This window comes from Varanus komodoensis, unplaced genomic scaffold, assembly GCF_004798865.1.
Source record: "Varanus komodoensis strain SLA01 unplaced genomic scaffold, ASM479886v1 scaffold15, whole genome shotgun sequence".
Taxonomy (NCBI): Eukaryota; Metazoa; Chordata; class Lepidosauria; order Squamata; family Varanidae; genus Varanus; species Varanus komodoensis.
Genome location: NW_025335440.1, coordinates 2,254,390 through 2,274,507, shown reverse-complemented (window position 1 = coordinate 2,274,507; position 20,118 = coordinate 2,254,390). Strand labels below are relative to the sequence as shown.

Sequence of the window (20,118 nt, the reverse complement as noted above, 5' to 3'; positions counted from 1 at the left end):
GATCTGCATCAGCAGAGAGCCAGTCATTACAAGAAGCTTCTGGCTGTTCAAAGGCCCATGAGCAAGTTAAGACTGAGCACCTCTGGACTGAGGGGCAGAAGGACATTGCAGGGAAGACAGGCAGGTTTCCTTTAGGAGGGAGTTCCAAAGGCATAGAAATTCTGGATACAGAATTTACAGAAATTCTGGGTCTGTGAAAATACCTTATAGCTTCAGAATTGTGCCATGAAAGCATAGCCTTCTTCTGAAGCAAAGGGACCCCCCTAATTTGCATTTCTACAACATCCTTTACCAGTGCCACTCATTCCTGGAGCCCAACCTGAAAGTGATACATTTTTGGGTCCCATGGCTTGACAACTGGAAGTCTTATGGACGTCTCCTCCTCTGGGTGCGATGATGCCTGATATTATGCAGTAGGGAACTGCTACCAGGTTTCTCCAAGAAGAGTTTTCTGGCAATGGTTAACATGAACATGCCACCCAAAGGGTGTGTGTAAGAGAGACAGAAAGACAGAGAGGTCTGAAAGGGGCTTCAGGTATCAGATGATGAGGCTCAACTTTAGAGTCTTCGATGCCAGGTCTCTTTGTGTGAAAGCACTGGGGATTGGTGGCTCCAATGTCACAAGACTCTAAATCCCTTGTGGATTTTACTTGGAACGTTTAAAGAGCTTTCCATGGTGGTGAATCTATTGTGGGGCTAGGGTTCAGCAGCACAGACAGTTCTTTTGAAGGTCAGTCTAAAGTCCAGAGTGGGTGTGCAGCTCCTCTGGCATTCGATTGTGACATTACATTGATTATGTAAACCACTCAGAGAGTTATCTTGACTAACAGGTGGCATGGAGTTACAGACAGACAGATCAACCAGAGTCCCCCGTCCCCACTGCATGAAAGTAACTTCCTGGTAGAAGCTCCTTCAGACATCAGATTCTGAGATGCAGCTGCCAGTGAAGGAGTATTTGTAGTAAGTGCAACAGGGTTGAGCAGTAATTGCCTGTATCTTGTTTGAGGGACCTATGTGTTTTAAAAGTCATTGTGGATTCCATGTTGGACTCAGGTAGCAAAATTGCACCGCCATGTACAGAATCTGCCAACTGACTTCTTGCAGATGTCCAACAAATCCCTTTAAGCCTCATTAAATTTGCCTGGAAAAGAAGCTGCTGGCCACTTAGAGAAGTCTAAGGAGGTATTTCTGGAATGGCTCACTCCCTGTTCCTGTTCGGAGTGGGCAAAGGGGCAGGAACTGGCATGCCAGCTCAAACCTCAGAACTGAAGCTGGGGTCTTTTGGAGCTCTTCTTTGGTGAGGCCATGTGGGTTTCTCACACCTAGCACCAGATCAGGAAGGCACGCACAGGGCTCTTCTGGGATTCCTGCAGGTAGTCTTGGGAGCAAGGGGCCAGTTGCTCCTGGCACACATTCCCGGAGCGTGCTGATCTGGACTCGGAGGGGAGGGGGAGGGGGAGGAGTGGCGGGTGGCTTGGAATGTGGGCCCATCGCGGCCATTGCAATGAGAGAAGTGGAGGTGCTTACCCGAAGAAAAGGCTCCTCAGGTGTTCCCGCAGCCTCTGAGAATAGCCAAGACATGCAGCTATCATGGGGGGTCAGGGTGGGGCTGGAACAGGGGGATTTCTTGGAGACAGATGAGGTGGGTATGGCTCTTGACCCCATGATATGTGATGCTGACAGCTCGAGGAGGCTGCTCATTTCCAAAAGGCCCCTCCTGAAAAGATGGGGCACAAATATGGTCGCAAGGAGAGTTCCTAGAAGTAAATATCAGATTGGGTTCAACAAACAGCTCATTCAACAAATGATTCCTTCTTCCTGCTTGTGCTTCTGGAGAACACTTTGGTGGATGAAAAACTTTTTGCAAGGAGGGTCTGTGACTCTGAATGGGCAAAAGGAGGAAACAGAAACATAGAAACAGAGCGAGTCAGAAGGAGTCTCCTGGGCCATCTAGTCTGACCATCTAGTCTAGGCTCCGCTCATGACATGCCCACCATGCGCATGTCCAGCCTATCCTTGAACACCCACACTGATGGGGCCTCAACGACCTCTTGTGGAAGCCCTTTCCACACCCTCGGGTCCTAACTGTCAGGAAGTGCTTCCTGGCATCCAAATGGAACCTGGGTTCCCTGAGCTTCGCTCCGTTGGAGCGGGTTCTGCCTTCCTCTGCAGGGGAGAACAGGTCTCTACCCACCTCCGTGTGACTCCCCCTCACATACCTGTATGTCACCAACAGATCCCCTCTGAGTCTCCTGTTCTCCAGGCTGAAGAGACCCAGTTCCCTCAGTCTCGCCTCATACCCCATCCCCTGAAAACCAGCCACCAACCTTGTGGCCCTACGCTGCACTGACTCTAACCTGGCTATATCCTTCCTGTAACGAGGGGCCCAAAACTGAGCACAATAGTTCAGTTGTGGGCGCACCAGAGTCATATAGAGTGGTAGTAATACCTATCTCAATCTAGAAGCCACACTTCTGGCTATGCAACCAAGGATGGCATTCGCCCTCTTGACCACCGCATCACACTGCTGGCTCATGTTTAGCCTGCAGTCAACCAGCACCCCGAGGTCCCTTTCACAAGTGCTGCTCTCCAGCCACTTTTCCCCTAACCTGTACTTATGACACCCATTTCCATGCCCCAAGTGCAAGACCTTGTACTTATCCACATCAAACGCCATCCTGTTGTCTCCTGTCCACTTTCATAGTCTGTCCAGATCCTTTTGGATCTGGAGTACCTGCTCCTCAGTTGTGGCCACTGCTCCAGTTTTAGTATTGTCTGCGAATTTGATCAGCAGACTGTTCACCCCTTCTTCCATGTCATTTATGAAAAGATTAACCAAGATCGGTCCCAGGACAGAGCCCTGGGGGACCCCGCTTGTCACTGGCCACTATCCCAATGATTCCCCACTAATGGTAACCTTCTGCTTTTGGTCAGTCAACCATGCCCTAATCCACCGGACAGTGCTTTGGTGTATCCCAAAACTCCTCAGTTTCTCCACCAGGATATCATGGGGCACTTTGTCAAAGGCCTTACTGAAATCCAGGTAAACCACATCCACTGCATCCCCTCCATCCAGCCATCTCGAAACCTTGGCATAGAATTCCACAAGGTTTGTCTGGCAGGACCTGTTTTTGCGGAAGCCGTGTTGTGTGGCTGTCAGCCTCCCTTCCCTATCTAGCATTACCACATCTCTCTCTATTATGAGCCTTTCCATTGTTTTTCCTACATTGGACGTAAGGCTAACCAGTCTGTAATTCCCCATTTCCCTTCTACTACCCTTTTTGAAAATTGGGACCACTGACGCCACCCTGCAGTCCTCTGGAACTTCACCCGTTCTCCACGAGGCCTTAAAAATGGAGGCCAGCAGGGGTGCGGGAACCCCTGCCAACTCTCAACAAGCAACAGCACTGGATAAGAGCTCCGTGCCATTGGCATCGGAAAATGTGCTGTGAGTGTCTACTCACTTTTAGTGGGGAAGCTGCTACTCATTCCAGGGACATCTCGCGTGCCACGTCCCACAGGGAAGAGGTGTCTGTGTCTCTGCAGCAGTCTTCTTGCTTCACTGCAAATAATCAAGGTTCCAACATGTGCACCAAATGCACCAAATGCTAGGTTTTTTAATTAAAAAAATGGATGCCGCTGCAGAAGATTCAGTCCCTGGAGACTTTCCATAAGAGATCGCTTGCCTCTGCTTCGCTGGTATGGGGTGGCTGGCTGCTCTGCATCATGTCTTCCATTGTTCCCCAAACCCAAGGAGCTCATTCCCATGTCAGGTTCTTTCTTGTTGGTCTAGAAAGGGCCAGTCCAGCAATCTCAAGTCATCTAGGAACTGAGGCCATGAGGGTTTAAAAACTAAAAGGAGCTCATCAGAAATCTTGGAGAAGGATTGGGCATGAGGTGGAGAGTGAAAGAGGAAAGCAGTGACATAAATAGTAATGCAATTATATGTTTGAGGAAGCAGATGGAATTATGTGTTTGAGGAAATGCCCCCCCTCCCAATTTCGCTATTACCATGAAAGGGACTTCCATGCTAGAGCATTGCTGGAACGGATGAGAACTGTGAACTGGGAGGGGAAGCGTGGAAGGCAGATGTGCCTGGAGGAGGATGGCCAAGGTAGCTGCCATGTGCTGCATGAAGCAGTTCCTTGCTATGAGAAGCAAATGGACCCCCTTGGATGAAATGCAGGGAAACCTCCCTCTCGATAGCAGGGGGGCGGATCCATATTCGGTGTTGCGCTCTAAGCATTTTTCTTAATTGCTTTTACTTTTCTGCCATCTGGCTTCACACCTCGTTAGCTGAAGACACTGGCCTACTCTTAATGGGAAATGAACGCTCTGAAGGTGTGCATATTATGAGTGGGAACTCTCTTGTTCACTCGCCATTTGGAACAGCATCTGAGTGTCATTTTCTCTGTGTCACTTCCGTAATGTGGCATGCTGCTGTCCATGGTCTTCTGGTGCACTATGTGGAATGTTTTCGCCCTCTCCTGCCCCCTTTCTGCAAGCGTGTGCAGTGTGCACTGTCACAACACTACAGCAAGTATCCAAACTGGGACCATGGTCACCTGGATCGTGTGAAAAGTGGAAATTCTAGGCTCATTCCCTGGATGGCTGCAGAAAGGTGCCTGCATTTCCGGATGCACCACTGTGGAAGCTCATAATTGCACCCAGTGGCTCTTGTGTTGCAGTGCTCCAAGCACTGGGCATTGCAGTTATTTATTTCCGAATTTATAGGCGGCTGAATGGCCTTCTAAGGGCTCTGGGAGGTTCTGGGAACCTGAGTTTAGTCTCTTTGGGAGGAGGTCAGCTGGAGGCTTGTGGTTCTTTGGTGCTGGGTTTGTTGGCAAACAGATGGACTGAGCATAGGTGGAAGCACAACCTCAGCCAGAAGCATTGAACTTCAGGCTAGCAGGAGACAGCCAGCCCTCCATGGGTCCAAATCCTGCCACTGGGGCTTCTGCTGCCCAATCTCTAGGCTTCCTCACTACTGCAGTGCCCCACCTCACTTCCAAGAAGTTGCCGTGCCTTATTTACTGACAATGAGAGTTTTAAGCTAAACTAGGTTGGAATTTTTGGTAACCTCTCCTTTGCCTTTTTCATTCAGCCTGGGGCACCTCTGGCATGTGGGCTGCAAAACTTCTCCTAAATTGGATTTGAGTCTTGGGCTGAAAAAACATTGAACACTTCTGGCTTGTACACGCCATCCGACCGCCTGATCCGGTGCTTCCGTTCCAAGCTCCCAAAAGTGGGACATGTGCACCCCAATGCTATCAGCTGGCCCAGTCCCCCCAGAACCTCCACGCGTGTCCCCCATGCTGCTCTCGTTTTACATTCTCACTCAGCTTCCTCCCTCTCTCTGATCAGAAGAGGGAACACAAGTGAGTCACCTGATCGTGCCATCTCCTATCCTTCTAGGGTCATTTACCTGCAGTTTCCATAACAACAGATTATTATCACTGGGCCCTGGCAGCGGGGAAAGGGCTGCTTATAGAGTGCCTGTGCATGCCGTATCGTTACAAAAATTACCCTGCATCTGACTAATTAAAAGATAAGCTGCAGCCAGATATTACATGGCTAGTGCCCTGCCTAGGTCTGTTCTGTGCATGTGTGTGTGTGCCGACGTGCGAGTGAGAGGACCGCATTTTCCCCTGCGTGAGGGAATGGAATTTTATGAGGGGAAGGCTTTTGATGTCCCAACCGGATTATTTTAGGAAATCCATTCCCACTGGAGAGCCAGAGCCCCCTCAGTGCTTGTTCCCACAGCCTTTTAGATCTGCCACTGGCCTCCCCCTCCCCACTTTATGGGGACTCTTGTGCGTTCTCTGGCCATCGATGGCTTGTGTTGACATCTGCACAAATAATATCTGTGGATTAAAACTGAAGGAAGCCCCAGTTGTTCTGAGTGAAACCTGCGGGGCTGGCCATGGCGAGAGCAGATCCTCTGGCGGCAGCACAGCTGGGTCCCACTTCGTGGATGGGTGCAGAAGCCACCCTCAAGTTCAGCTGCACCCGACTACCGTGGTGGAGTGATGCAACCATATCACTTTGCTCCATCCCTTGGTCTCAGCATGCACAGATCCCCAGGAAGGGGGTCCCCCGCAGAAGCGAGGAGATGGAGTCTGGCCCACACTGACATGAGGGGAATCCCAGACGGACAAGAAGCAGAGCTGGCAAATGCACAGGGGCCTAAAAAGTCACCACAGAGGTTGCCGAAAGAGTATCTTGCCAAGATTTTCTTGGCAGGATAGTTGAACTGGTTTAAGCCCTGGACACAGCCTTGTCCAGATGAGATATTGCTGCTCTTGGCCTACTGACAGCAAAGCCTTGGCTCTGCACTTGCTGGGCATTAAAGCTGCTCTGTGGATCATTTAAAGCAGTGCTTTCCAGCGGAGGGTGCTTCGCAGCACATCTGGGGGAGACGGAGATCACTAGTCCAAAAGAGCCATCTGTCCTGCCCACCTGGGTTCCAGGACCAGCCCTGGGGCAGCAGAGATGCTCAGCTGGCAAAGCCCACACCCTGCAAGGGGTGCGCTGCTGAGCTCTGGGACCCTGGGATATACATGAGGGTAGAGTAATGCATGTTGGAGCAACAAGTCTCAACTGCAGGCAGACACTGATTGGATCTGGGCCGGCAGTGACTGAGCGAGAAGGGGACCTCAGGGCAGAAGAGGACAGCTTGATGAAAATGCTGTGCAGATGGCAAACTGCCTGCTAGGCACCCCTGGGGATGGAATAGGAGTGGAACTGCCAAGATCTTATTCCCGTTATACAAATCGTTGGTGCCACTGCACTTGGAACACCGTCTTCAGTTCCCGTTGCCTTACCTGAAAAAGGGCATTACTGAGTTGGGAAAAGTACAGAGAAGGGCAACAAAAATGATCAGGGGGCTAAAGCAGATCCCCTGTGAAGGGAGCTCATAATGCATGGTGCAGAGAGAGTAGAGAAGGAAACATTCTCTCCCTCTCCCATGACACTTGAACCTGGGATAAGGTGGGAGGCTTAGGACTGATAAAAGGACTGATAAAAGGAAGGACTTCTTCACACAGGATTCAGTTAAACTATGGATTTTGCTGCTATGAGAAGTGATGGTGGCTGCCAAAAAGGGATTGAGCAGATTCATGTGGGAGGAGGCTAAGAGTGGCTACGAGTTCTGCTGACTTCGTGCTATCGCCTTTACCAGTGGTGGAGTGCCTGTGCATGCCAGTTGCTGAGGAGCTGGGCAGGAGGAGGACTTGCACCCATCCTGCTGGAGGGATCCTGAGGACAACTGACTTGCCACCTTGTGTACAGAGTGCTGGACTAGATGGACATTTTGCCTGATCCAGCAGGGCTTTTCTTTTCTTCTCACGGAATCATAGAAGAGTAGAGTTGGAAGGGGCCAGGAAGGCCATTGGGTCCAACCCCCTGCTGTTGCAGGACACCAACTTGCACCCTCCCACTCAGAGGGCTGTCCAGGTTCTCCTTGAATGTCTCTACTGTGGGAGAGCCCACCACCTCTCTGGGCAGCTGGTTCCACTGTTGTAGTGCTCTCACAGTGAAGAAACTTTTCCTAATGTGCAACCTGAATATGGGTTGTCGCAGCTTGAATTTATTATTGTGTGTCCTACACTCTGGCATCAGCAAGAAGAGATATTGACCTTCCTCTTTGGGACAGCCTTTGAGGTCCTTATAGAGGGATATCATGCCCCTTCTCTTCTTGAGGCTGAACCTGCCCAGTCCTCTCAGTCTCTCCTCACAGGACAGTGTTTCCAAACCCTGCATCGTTTTTGTTGCCCTCCTCTGGACCCTTTCTAATTTACCTGCATCTTCCTTAAATCTTGGTGCCCAGAACTGGACACAGTATTCCAGGTGAGGTCTGACTAGTGAGGAGTATAGAGGAACTATACTTCCCGTGATTTGGAAGCAATACTTCTGTTAATGTATCCTAAAATGACATTTGCTCTTTTGGCAGCTGCATTGCATTGTTGACTCATGTTTAGCCTATTGTCCACAATAACACCAAGAATGTTTTCTTTTTCAGTCCTGTTGAGCCACGTATTCCCCTTCTTGTATCGATGCCTTTGGTTTCATTTCCTCGGTGGAGGACTTGGCACTTGTCCCTACTGAATCTCATTCTGTTGCTTTCAGCCCGTTGTTCAAGTTGATCAAGATCACCCTTATAATGTTCTTATCCTCCTGGCTGTGCTCCCCCTCCATGCTACCTGCCTAGTCAGCATCTCTCCCTGAATAAGCAGGTACTGGAGAGCGTGCAGAGAAAGAATGTCATCTTCCCCTTGCCTTAGAGAGGGGTGGGCACTGATAGCATCATCTCAAAGACTCCCCAGGCCTGCCGTCAGGCCTCATAGATGCCCACCAAATGGATCCCTTCATTTTCCTTGCAATATGGTACCTGGCAGGACCCTAAGTGTTCAGCTTGATCTATGTCACCTAGTCTTCACTGGATGAAGGCCGAAATCAGCAGATGAGATGGGTAGGAAAGCCAGTGGTGAGAGAATTGTTGTTATTCTTTTGTGTTCTCCAAGAGGTCTGCTTTAAATGCATCAGAATGTCCACCTTCCTAGAGTCATTGATTGGGAAGGAAGGAAGGAAGGAAGGAAGGAAGGAAGGAAGGAAGGAAGGAAGGAAGGAAGGAAGGCAGGCAGGCAGGCAGGATATCAGAGACAAGCTGCTGAGGAGTTGGCTTTTCTTGGTGGATCTTCATGATGCTGTTTTCCATGTCCCACCAATTCCTGGGGAAATTTTAATGTGCCAACCAGCTGTGCTACATCAGCAGCCTGCATAATAAACATGCATGAACATGTTGGACCTTTCTACCTCACCAAACCATCCCCCCAAATGGTATTTGTTGCAAGGGAAGTGATGGTTCATAGCCCTGTTGAGAAGATCTCACAAGGGTTCAGCTGCAACGCCTCCCTTGATTTCCCCTCCCTTTTCATGCAGCAGAGTTAGTAGTGGCATCCCAGTGATATTTGGGGGAGGTGGGGGTAGATGGAAAAGAAGCTAAAATTACTCCTGCTGACAATGGTGCTCTTCGGTATCCTGACAGTCCTGAAGATCTTCAAACGATCTGAGGGAGTGGCTGAGGGAACGAAGAGTCTTCCTTACCATGTTACATAGTGACATGCTGTCATGACAAAGTTAAAATGGCAGAAGGACGTCCTGCCTTTGTTCTACTACAGCCTTCCCCAGCCTAGTCTCTCCAAATGTGGCTGAGGGATCCTGAGAGTTGTCCAAGACATCCAAACATCACCAAGCTGGAAAGCCTGTTCTAGCTTATTCTGGGGACAGTGGTGGGCAGAGGGAATGGAACCTGGTAGCCATCAGCAGTCCTAGAAGAACCATCACCACTAGGGCCCCAAAACACATGGAAAAGAAGAAGGTGACACATTTATGTAACTTCCCCACCCCCCACCCACCATCACATGTCTTTTCTCTGAAGGAAATAGTAAGACAACTTCATTTTATTGTAATCTTGTAACAGTTGGACAGTAACATGGCTGACCACAACCTGAATTTGAAAGATTGTGGACATCTACTAGAGGGCAGAAGGAGCGTGGAGGGTCAGGTTGCCTCCCTGCATCTCCCAGCTGCAAACAATTGAGGTGGCCAGTTTCAGCCATCTAATCTAATCTTTTGCCCCAGTGAATGAGGAGGAAAGGTGGAAGCATCTCCAGGACATGTCCTCTCCTGAGACAGCCTTACTCCCCCACTTCATGCCCCCCGGAACTCCTTCGAGCCTCTGGTTCCACGGTTGGTCTTCCAACCTCGGAGTCATCGCCAGCTTGAAAGAAAAGCACTGGATGTGCGGGTGGAAGGAGGGCATTCCAAGGATGGAGTTCCAGTTCTGATCTCGGAGTATATTTTCAACATCAGAGATGCGGCTCCATGGCCAGCTGGACACTGCTGGGCTGCCATGGGGTTGTGCCCCCAGGACGCAGAGCAGGAATGGGTGCGCAGTCGCTGCAGCTCCACTGCATGGCCAGCTTGTGGCAAAGGAAAGGAGGGAGGGAGCGAGGGAGTGAAAATGCAGAAAAGATGTGCTGATCTGCATATCTCTACAAGAATTACTGTGTTTTAAGCCAGTTTGGATCACTCCCTCCAATTATTAAATTGCCAGTCTGAAAGCCCCTTACCTGAAAATGAACTTAAGATAGCTTTGAGCTATCTAAGATGGATAATTATTTTTATTTATTTATTTATTAAAACATTTTTATGCCGCCCCATTCGCCGAAGCCTCGGGGCGGCTTACAATTACAACAGTAATTACAATATAATTACTATATTGTAGTGGAAGATCTCTGGCCAGTTCACAACATTAAGTCACCGTCCAGGTTTCAACCAAGGCCAGCCCTGGTTAGTTTTCAGGATTAGGCAAGATCAGGCACTTCAGGCTAAAAGGAAGCTTATGCAACATCCATATAAAATTGTTCGTACTAATCCATCTGTTGTAACTCAGACGTCTCCTTGTATCAGGGAAGGAGATCACCAGGCATTTCAATGTGTGTGTCATTCCAAAATGTTCTAAGTCTTCTCCAGTTCTTTTCCAAGCTAGTGTGAAGCCACCTCCACAGTTCAGCTCAATCGCAGTTGCCATGCCCCAGTGCTATTACTCATAGTAGAAGACAGCCTGGATGGATGGCTTGTTTTCCAATATTTTAATATAAAGTACTAGCTGCCATAATCATGTAAAGACAGGGGGAGGGGTCTTCATCCTTAGGTTATTGTCCTTCATAATATGTTAAAAGAAACATGTCAGAATCAAGAGGAACCCACGCAGGAATGGAGCTTTGGACAAGAAAAAGACTGCCTTCCCCATGGTCCTCCTCAGGACCCTGCCTGAGGTTTTGTGACATTGACCAGGACTAACTATTATGTGTGCATGCTCTGGCAAGCTGCCCAGGCACTGACCCTTTTGGCTGGCCCGACAGCTCAGATCTGAGAATGGGATGTATAAAAGGGAGTTGGACTGTCCTGGCAGGACTGACAGCTCAGACTCTGATAATGAGATGGTTGTTGAAAAGGACTCAACTCCAGCTTCAGTCCAAGGCCCTGCAGACCGCTCTGGGCCTGCTAGGGAAGAGATTAGTGGAAGGGCAGCCGAGGGGCCCAGTCAACCCGCCCACGGGAATGAAGAAGAGCAACAGCATCCCAAGGGGAGAGATTTAGAGATGGGGAGTCTATTGGATGGGGAACTCCAGCCGCCTGAGGAGGTGGACCAATAGTCCATCATCACAGTTGTAGGGTGGCCCAGTTGGGATCTTAAAGTAAGGAGTGAAGGCTTGTCGCTTCCACAGCATTTCTCCCCGCAGGGATGGGTACAGAAGGGTTAGGGTGAAGGGGGCCAGAGAGTGTTCAATATTTTGCTTTGCATATGCTCAGAAACGTACATGTAAAATAAGGATGTCTGGCAAGAAGCGCTGGTGAGACTGGTGCAGCTGGCAGGTCGCACTCGGCTCACAACACTAACAAGCACTGCTGTTGTTGTTGTTGTCTCTCGTTGCAGTTTCCTGCTTCTTCAACTTCACCACCCCTTCTGGTATTGTCCTTTCCCCAAACTACCCTGAGGAATATGGCAGCAGCCTTCACTGTGTCTGGCTGATCATTGCAAAACCTGAAAGCCGCATCCACCTGGCCTTTAACGATTTTGATGTGGAGCCCCAGTTTGACTTCCTGGTCGTCAAAGATGGCGGGACTGCAGAATCGCCTGTGCTGGGGACATTCTCTGGGAGCCAGCTGCCCTCTTCCCTGACCAGCAGTGGCCATGTCGCCAGGTTGGAATTTCAGACTGACCACTCCACTGAGAAACGAGGCTTCAATATCACCTTCACCAGTAAGTGAGCAGAACATCAAGGCGTCTGTTGCATGGATTGGTGGCACAGGGGGCCATTCTACCCACTTTTTATTGTTCAGGGTAGCAGCTTCTGGATGCTGAAGGCCAGATTGAAACCTGGAAGCAGCTGCTTCTGAGGCTCTGGGGGCCGGTGGAGAGCATAAACTGCAGCTACAAGACAGACTAAAATATGATACTTACTTGTTTTGCCTGGTTATGTGTTCAAGCTGGAGTTCAAGTCAGTTTTTTTCCCTCCACTGTATGGAAGTTTTATTTTTTATTATTTTCCATGAATGCCCCTGCCTGCTATTTCCAACATGCGGGTTCAAGGAAACAATATTCTTTCAGAGAGAATATTTGGAGGAATAATACGCTTTTGGGATGGGGCATATCCATCAGAGTATGAGGATGTGAGCAAGACCTTAGTGTGAGCTGGGGAAAGGGAAAAGGCAGCTGGCCCAAGGAGAGTTTAAAAATTTCCCTGAATTCCCAGTGCATCCCAAACATGTGCCTTCTTCCTCGGGGAAACTGAAAATAGCACACAGACTGAAAATTAAGCATGCAATTAAGCTCAATCCATTCACACAGAAAAACTGAAACCCAGAACATACTCTTCTGTTATGATCCATGTTAAAAATAGATCAAATTATATTTAATAGCAGTGTATAAAAATCTTGTTACAGTTATTGAGAATGTTTAACTTACCTTACAGTCTGCATCACGTTTTTCTGGCCTGGGAAAACTGAGTGCCCTGGGTACAGATTTATGTCAATATTGTTTAAAATCCTGGTTATATATGAGCAGGCAAAGTTAAAGGTGTCAGAGAAGTCTGCAAGGGATTCAAACAGGTTCAAATGACTGGGCAGCAGACCAGAATATTTAGAATAGTACAGATGCTGATGTCTGTACAACGTTGTTGTTGCATTGTTATGTGTCAACAAGCAATCTCTGACCCCTTTATGGCGTTATTCCATCTCGTATTTGGTCTTCCTTTTCATCTTGTGCCTTCACTTTCTCCAGCATGATGGACTTCTCCAGAGAGTTTCGCCTTCTCATGATGCGCCCAAAGTGTGACAGCCTCAGTTTTGCCATTTTTCCTTCCAGGGAAAGCTCTGGCTTGATTTGATGCAGGACCGACTTGTCTGCTTTTCTGTCAGTCCAGGGTATTCTCAAAGCTCCCCTCCAGCACCATGTTTCAAAAGCATTGGTTTTCTTCTTGCCAACTTTTTTCAGTGTCCAGTGTTCACACCCCTGCATTGTGATTAGGTATACAGTGGTTTGGATGATCTGGGTCTTGGATGCCAGAAAAACATAAAGGATCTTTACACTTGATGATCTTTTCTAGTTCCTTAATTGCTGCCCTTTCAAGTCTCGGGCACCAGGACCATTTTTATTTTATTTGTCACTATTCTGTGCAGATTTGTTTGCACAAAAATACTTATGTTGCTGGAAATGCACTGATATATGCGTGCTTTGAAAATGCAATGCTTTATGCTCTCCAACCTCAGCTTTGTGGAAATCTTTTTTTGAATGCACACTGCTCATCATTTGTGCACTGAGCTGAGGAAAATGCACAGAATTCTCCGTGCCCCAAAGAATTCTGTAAATTGGGGTGGGCTTTTTGCCTGCTTCTCCATGGGAGAAATATCTGAATCTGCTAATGAGCATGCAATGGAATGAAATACACATGATGATCCAAAAGAGAGAGATTGAATGGAGTCTGAACACCCCTAGCCAAAGCTACTCGAGAGCTGGGTGTATGGGCAGCTCACAGGCTGCTGTGACTTATTCATGATCAGGCCATCCTTTCCATGGGGTAAGTGCAACTCCCGGGGTCAGACTGCAGCCACGATGCTGGTGGGTGTCGAGGTCTGGTTCCCCCCCTGGTCCGAGTCCACCCCGCCCATACTGAGTTTGGCCATGCAAGTGCAAACGGGTGAGTGGAGAGTTTGGGCCTATTGGAGCTGCAAAAGGGATATGGAAAGGAATTGTAATCCAGATGAGGAAAAGATGGTGAACTTCCAGCTAAAACACTAAGGGCAGCTCAGCCAGAGCCAAGCAGGGAGGGCAGAAGAGCCACTCCTCCTCAAATGATGTTGGAAGCCAGATAAACTGCAACAAGGAGCAGGAGGGGAAATGGATGAGGCAGATCCCGGGATGAGGCGTCCATTGCGAGAAGAACATCAGTGAAGAAGGGCAAGAGGATCCAAGCAGTTAGCTATGAAGCAACCAGCACCACTTTAGAGGCAAATTTGAGCTGGGGGGGGGGTCCTCCCTATCCCCCTCCCCACTGCCACCTTCAGTCAGGAATCGGCATCTTTTCATGAGATTGCATTCTGTTTATGTACTGATGATCTAGATTCTAACTCAGCTTCTTTTTTGCGCTATTGATCTCTGGCTTTGCGGATTCGCATTACCATAATAAAGCTATTGGGAAATCCATCTGCACCTGCCTTCAAAAGCAAAGGGAGAGGCGGCCCTGACAGGGACCAGCATGGGGCACACAAATGTGTGGCTTTGTGGGGCCCACAGCTTCTCCAGGGGCAGGAGGCAGGGTTCCGTCTGGGAAAACCGTGCAGCGGAAAGATCACCACCCTTCTTCCAGGGCGATGACTCTCAGGCACAGTCCTCTTTCTGCGACTGAATGCATCCTTTAAAGAATCTGCAGCAGCCTCAGCAGCACCCAGAGTTTTAGGTCTGTGTAGGGCTACTTTTGGGTCCACTCTGTGGCCAAGTCACACTCATCCCTATTCAGAGTTGGAGTGGAGGCAGGCAAAATCCTCCAGAAGATAGAAGGAGCTGGGTCAGGGGACTCAGATGGGACATTTTATTTTATTTTATTTTATTTTGTATTTCCATTCCACAATAGCTTTCCCAAACAGGGTGCCCTCCATATGCACTGGGCTACTACTCCCAACTTGCATGGGCAGAACCAGGCCATCGGGGAGGTGTATGAAATGTCTAAGAGCAGATCAACAGCAGAAAGGCGAACGCAGCTTCGAGCAGCGGTGGCATATGGCCAGCAGGACCATTAGCCATGGATAGCCACCTCCTCCTGGAATGTTCCAGTTTTCCCTTTAAAGTCACCCAGACGGGCAGCCATTGTGCAGTCCTGTGGAAGTTCATTCACTGCAGCTAAATCTGCCCCTAAGGCGCTCCATCTAAAGGCACACAGTGTTAGCTGCAGAGGGGGTGGGATTTAATTTGCAAAGACCACTCATGCCTGCAGCCAAATTCTGTTCAGCCACCTGTGAGATGTGGGGTGGTGGGGGAAAGGGGGCCACGTGTGTCCAACAGAAGTGACCCCCTGTGCTCCAGGACTGCAGGTGGCCGCTGAAGCTCAGGTAGCACAGAGCCATCAGAACGAAGAGCTGCGAGAGCCTTCCTCTCAGTGACTTTATATAATCCTCTGCTGAAAGGGAACCGAATTACTGACTGGTATTACATCTCGTGGGAGCAAATACCACCTGTTAACCCTTTGCCAGGTGAAGTCCTTCCTTTTATCTGTGCTGAATCTTCTTTATTCTCTGCTTCAGGATGAGAGACAAGAAAAGTGTTTCCCGGTGCTCTTTCCCCACATGATCCAGCCTTTGATGTATCCTTGTCATGTCCCCACTTATTTGGCTTTTCTTTTCTATCCCTACAACTTTTCTTATAGGGGAATTGCCCCAGAACCCATTTGACAGTCTGCCAGAAATTTTTGCATGTCAAAAAACAAGAGAAAAATGTAACTAAGTGCATAATAATTTTTAAGGTTGCTCATTCCACATTGCTTTTATAAACATAACCAGCCACATTTTACAATAACAGAAATGTTTTTTTATCTCAAGAGTTGAAGTTACAAGCATGCAGGTCAAAGCAAAGCTTCTCCCTTTTCTCTGCTTCTTGTACATGGTTAGAAAGCTCAAATCACTCTATTCCTAAAAAGCTTCCAAACATTCTGCAACTGCATAAAATATCTATTAAATTCTGCAATGCTGCTTGAATTGGCACCACCAGGAGATCTTGTGTTCACCGATTCCCTTTCTGATGCCCACAGAGTAGCCATGAACAGCACAAATTTTGCAGACTGCTTCTGGAGAGGAGTTTTTCAGGCTGGGGTGGAAGAGTGAAGAATTGTGTCAGAAGTGTGTTTTGAAGCATTTTTGATCAGGATTTACTTAGTCTGCAGATTGCAATCTGTAGTCAACATTCATGCATGTCTGAGCTCGTGATATGATTGATGAACTGGAAAAGGCATTCAAGAGTATGCATGTATTTGAAACATGTACATGAAAAAAATGCATATTTTTGAAAAAGGCACACAAATGCACTTTAAACAATGGGAAGTGAGTACGTTTTAAAGATGCACCCCATTGCTCCATACACTTGAAAAAATGCGCATGGATCTTCACGCTGCCCCTCCCCTGCACGGCTCATAATCTGACATGGAGTTGTGTGAGAATAGACTTCCGAAGAGGATTTGGAAAATCTTGACAAGCTCAAGTCTCATTGATTTGCACTTCAGATTCTGTTTTTCTTAATGGCATTTGTATTTGGATTTGTATTATTGAGGTGATAACGGTTTATATTGATTTTGGGTTTGTTGTTGTTGTCTTCCTGGTATATGAATCATACTTTTCTGCATTGCATGTGTAAGTCCCTTGAAGATGACTTTTTTGCAGTGGTAAGCAATGTGCAAATTTAATAATGAAATAAAGGATGTGTCGAATAAACATGGCTGGATGGAGCAAGATGGGAACAAGAATTATTTTTGCATCCTCCCAAATGTGAGCCCTTTGTGCTCCAGCAGAGCGCCAGCCTCCCTCAGCAATTTGCTCTCTTGCTCCCTCCTATAATTTTCAAAGGAACATGATTACACTGGCTTGGCAGGAGTGATGAACGACCTTTGTTATAGCAGTGGTTAACAGCTCTGCAAAATTAATGGTATTTCTGGTTGGTGATTGCAAACCAGCTATTATTAAAAATAATTTGCCGTAGTGGATTAAGGGACAGGTTCATCAAAGTCAGCTAACCTGTAGAAGAAGTTGTGTGTGTGTGTGTTGCCAGTGGCTTAATGCCTACTCTTTAGGACTGTGGATGTGGAATTTGTTCACTGGGCTGGGGTGGGGAGGTTACTCTGGGTCACAATGGGAACTGAGGGAGAACACCAGATCTGGATGTTCATTAGCAAAGTATTTGCCGTTGTGGAAAAGAAGAGAAGAGGTGGAGAGGAGGCATGGTAGTGAATTTGGTAGTGAATTAACAGAAACACTGCCATCTGCAAGATACATGAAATGCATGTTTCGAGAGCTGCCCAGGGAGTTTTGGCAACTGGGCAGTGTAGAAATGTAGCAGAGAGAGAGAGAGAGAGACAGCAGAACAACAGAGCTCATGGCTTGGAAGGATGGGAGAGAGTGAAACTGACAAATTTGTCCATCCAGATAGAGGATTTTGCTCAGCATAAATTTCTGGGTTTGGGTCCTTGCTTATTCAGCCATGTTTGTGGTGCTAAATCAGGGGTGCTGCTGTTTTTTCCCCTGGCTGAGCTTCTCAACATTGACTTCTATATGTCAAAACAGCACAGCATGGCCATCTCCATGCAAGGAATGTGCTGCCTCTTGAATCTGGCTGGTATAGATGGAAAAGAATTTTGCTTGCTTTGTTCTTTGTAACCATTTTTGGCATGCAACTGCCATCCCTTGCATATATTATTATAATATATAATACAATCCCACCTAATCTTGGAAACTAAGCAGGGTCAAGCCAGTTAAAATCTCAATAGGTGAAGCACCCACAGCACTTTTGCGATGGGTGGTTTAGCAATGCACGAATGTGATGGCCTGAGTGCTTCCATGTATAGTGTGATGCCTTGTTGTTTTTATGTTGCAAGACGCTTTGAGTTCATCTGTATAATATAAAGCAGGGTATAAACAGCTGGCATAAAAGTGATCGCAATGCATTGTGGGAGGTTCTGCCGCCCCAGGGGTCACCTCTGCTTCTCACTTTCTGGATAAATTACCCCCCCCCATGTGGGAACTATTCCTCAGAATGATGACAGACACCCACACTTCAACGCTGTCGGCACAGATGTATCTTTCAACTCCACACTGGGTATTTTTCTCTGACTGACAGAATTGCTAACAGATGGCAGGAGTGATACAGGTTTCCCTTAGTACAATTCGAGATCTCTTGTGATTCCACACACATAGACACACTCATGCGTGTGCTTCCTGAAACTGGTCTCTAAAGGTAGACATAGTGGGTGTGGAGCAGGGGTTAAAGTTACAGGTTTGATTTTGGTTCATCCGCTATCTTGTTGCTTTCTTCCAGCCTTCAGACACAACGAGTGCCCGGATCCCGGAGTGCCAGTCAATGGGAAGCGGTTTGGAGACAGTCTCCAGCTTGGCAGCTCTGTCTCCTTCCTGTGTGATGAGGGATTCATCAGGACACACGGCTCAGAAACTGTCACCTGCGTCTTGAAGGAAGGCAACGTGGTTTGGGACAACGCTGTCCTGAGATGTGAAGGTCAGCTGCCATGCTGGTTTGTCAGTGTCCTTATAAGCATAGGGATGCATAACGAGTTCCATCGTTGTGAGAGCTGCAAAGAGGTGTCTTATTCCACACCTCCTGGTCTGATACACACACCGAGACTTAGTTGTCTGTTGGGTTTTGCTCCTCTTACATGGCCTCTCAAATTCAGCGCAAGATGAATTTTCAAAAGGATTACTTTTAAAAATGTGTATTTTGAGAAAGAAGTGGCATGTTATTCAGGACAGATGGAAAGCGATACTCGTCCACACGTGGCATTGCTAAACTGTTGAATTTGTGCTCGCCACCAACTCGCATGCCTTTCAAAGGGGGCTGGGCCCATTCCTGGAATGGGGCGCAGTGGCTCAGCAGGACAGGCGCCGAGCTTGTCAGAGGGAAGGTCGCAGGGCAGCAGTTAGGATCCCTCGTGCTGCACAGTGGAGTTGGTCCCATCACCTGCTCCAGCTCCTGCCGACCTGGCAGTCTGAAAGCACGCAAATGAAGGTAGACAAACAGGTACCACTTCAGCGGGAGGGGGACAGCCTCCATGTGAGAAAGCGTCAAGTTGCGCTGGCCACATGGCCATGGAAGCATGTCTAGCGGAAGTCGGCTCTTCAGCTTAGAGACGGAGAGGCTCCTAGAGCCGGGCACGGCTAGCACACACGGGCGGGGGGACCTCTGCCATGACCCTTGCCTCGAGGCAGGTTCAGCAAAGCCAGCGCTGTCAGCATGCGGCGCTTCCTGATTGCGACACATCGGCCCCAGTTTTAGACCAGTGCTGGGGTGCATCGGGGGTGGGGGGCTCCACTGTCCTCATTTTGTGCATTTGGGTGGCTGCTGCGGTGGCAGAATGCTTGCCCAGACGGGCCTCTGGTCTTTTCCTACATGCTTAGGTTCCTGTGACCCAGCATGGCTTTTCTAATAGACTTACGGCATGGTACAGTTTAAGGCGTTTTCCACATGCTTCCTCCTACTCTGAATCAAAGGGAACGTAGGAGCAGGCGAAACCTCAAATACTCTTTTTTCCTGGACAGCCTCTGGTATTGACAGCAGAATCAAAGATCATAATACTTTCGGGTCTGGCCTGCCTTTGGAGTGATTCAAAACTTCCCTGTCATCCTTGCTGTTGGTGGGCGCATTCACTCTGGTGTGGTTTGAAAGTGGTCGCCAAAGAGGGCTATTAAAAAAAAAAAAAAATCACAGGCTCATCTGAACCCAAGTCTTCAACTGACCTACAATACTGGTGTGGATGAATGAAAGTGTGCAGCGATTTCGAGATTCAAGTTATTAAAAGAGTAGCTGTTTTTCAGCCAAAGACGAGGTTATCTAGCGTGTAGAGGCTCCTGCTGGTAGAAGCTACATTAGGTCAGCTCAGCAAAGGCGCCCGTCCCGCATCCCCTTCTTCTCGTGTCCTGCCCTTTTGTCGCCCTAGATTGGATCAGCATCTCCATGTGTGTTCTGTTGTGTCCTGGGCAGGAGGCGCTTTTACGGCTGAGGGGCTGGTGGGCTAGGAACACTCCCAGGCCGCCAAGAGACGGAAGCCAGGCATTGCTGGGGCTTGTCAGACTGAGCTCTGAGCGCTTCCTAATCCAGATAGCCAATAGCTTAAGCAAAGGCTTTTATGACGAGCTCTGCCAGCTATCCCTCTAAACCTCTTTGGTGTATAGTAAGACAAGAAAGACTTCCAGAGGCAAATTACAGCAACTTCTCCCCGTAATTCTGGACTACGTGTAGCTGATCCATCTAATCCAGCAATGTGTAGGGATAATGTGAAAATG

General features: G+C 48.3%; 1 protein-coding gene across 1 annotated transcript in view; it reads left to right on the top strand.

Moving 5' to 3' along the window:
* Positions 1 to 20,118, top strand: part of LOC123020788 (CUB and sushi domain-containing protein 2-like) — a 429,441-nt gene that overhangs the window by 247,705 nt on the left and 161,618 nt on the right. The window contains exons 11-12 of the mRNA XM_044424965.1: positions 11,504 to 11,830; positions 18,143 to 18,337. Coding sequence (XP_044280900.1) covers positions 11,504 to 11,830; positions 18,143 to 18,337 — 522 coding nt within the window. The remainder of the gene's footprint in view (positions 1 to 11,503; positions 11,831 to 18,142; positions 18,338 to 20,118) is intronic.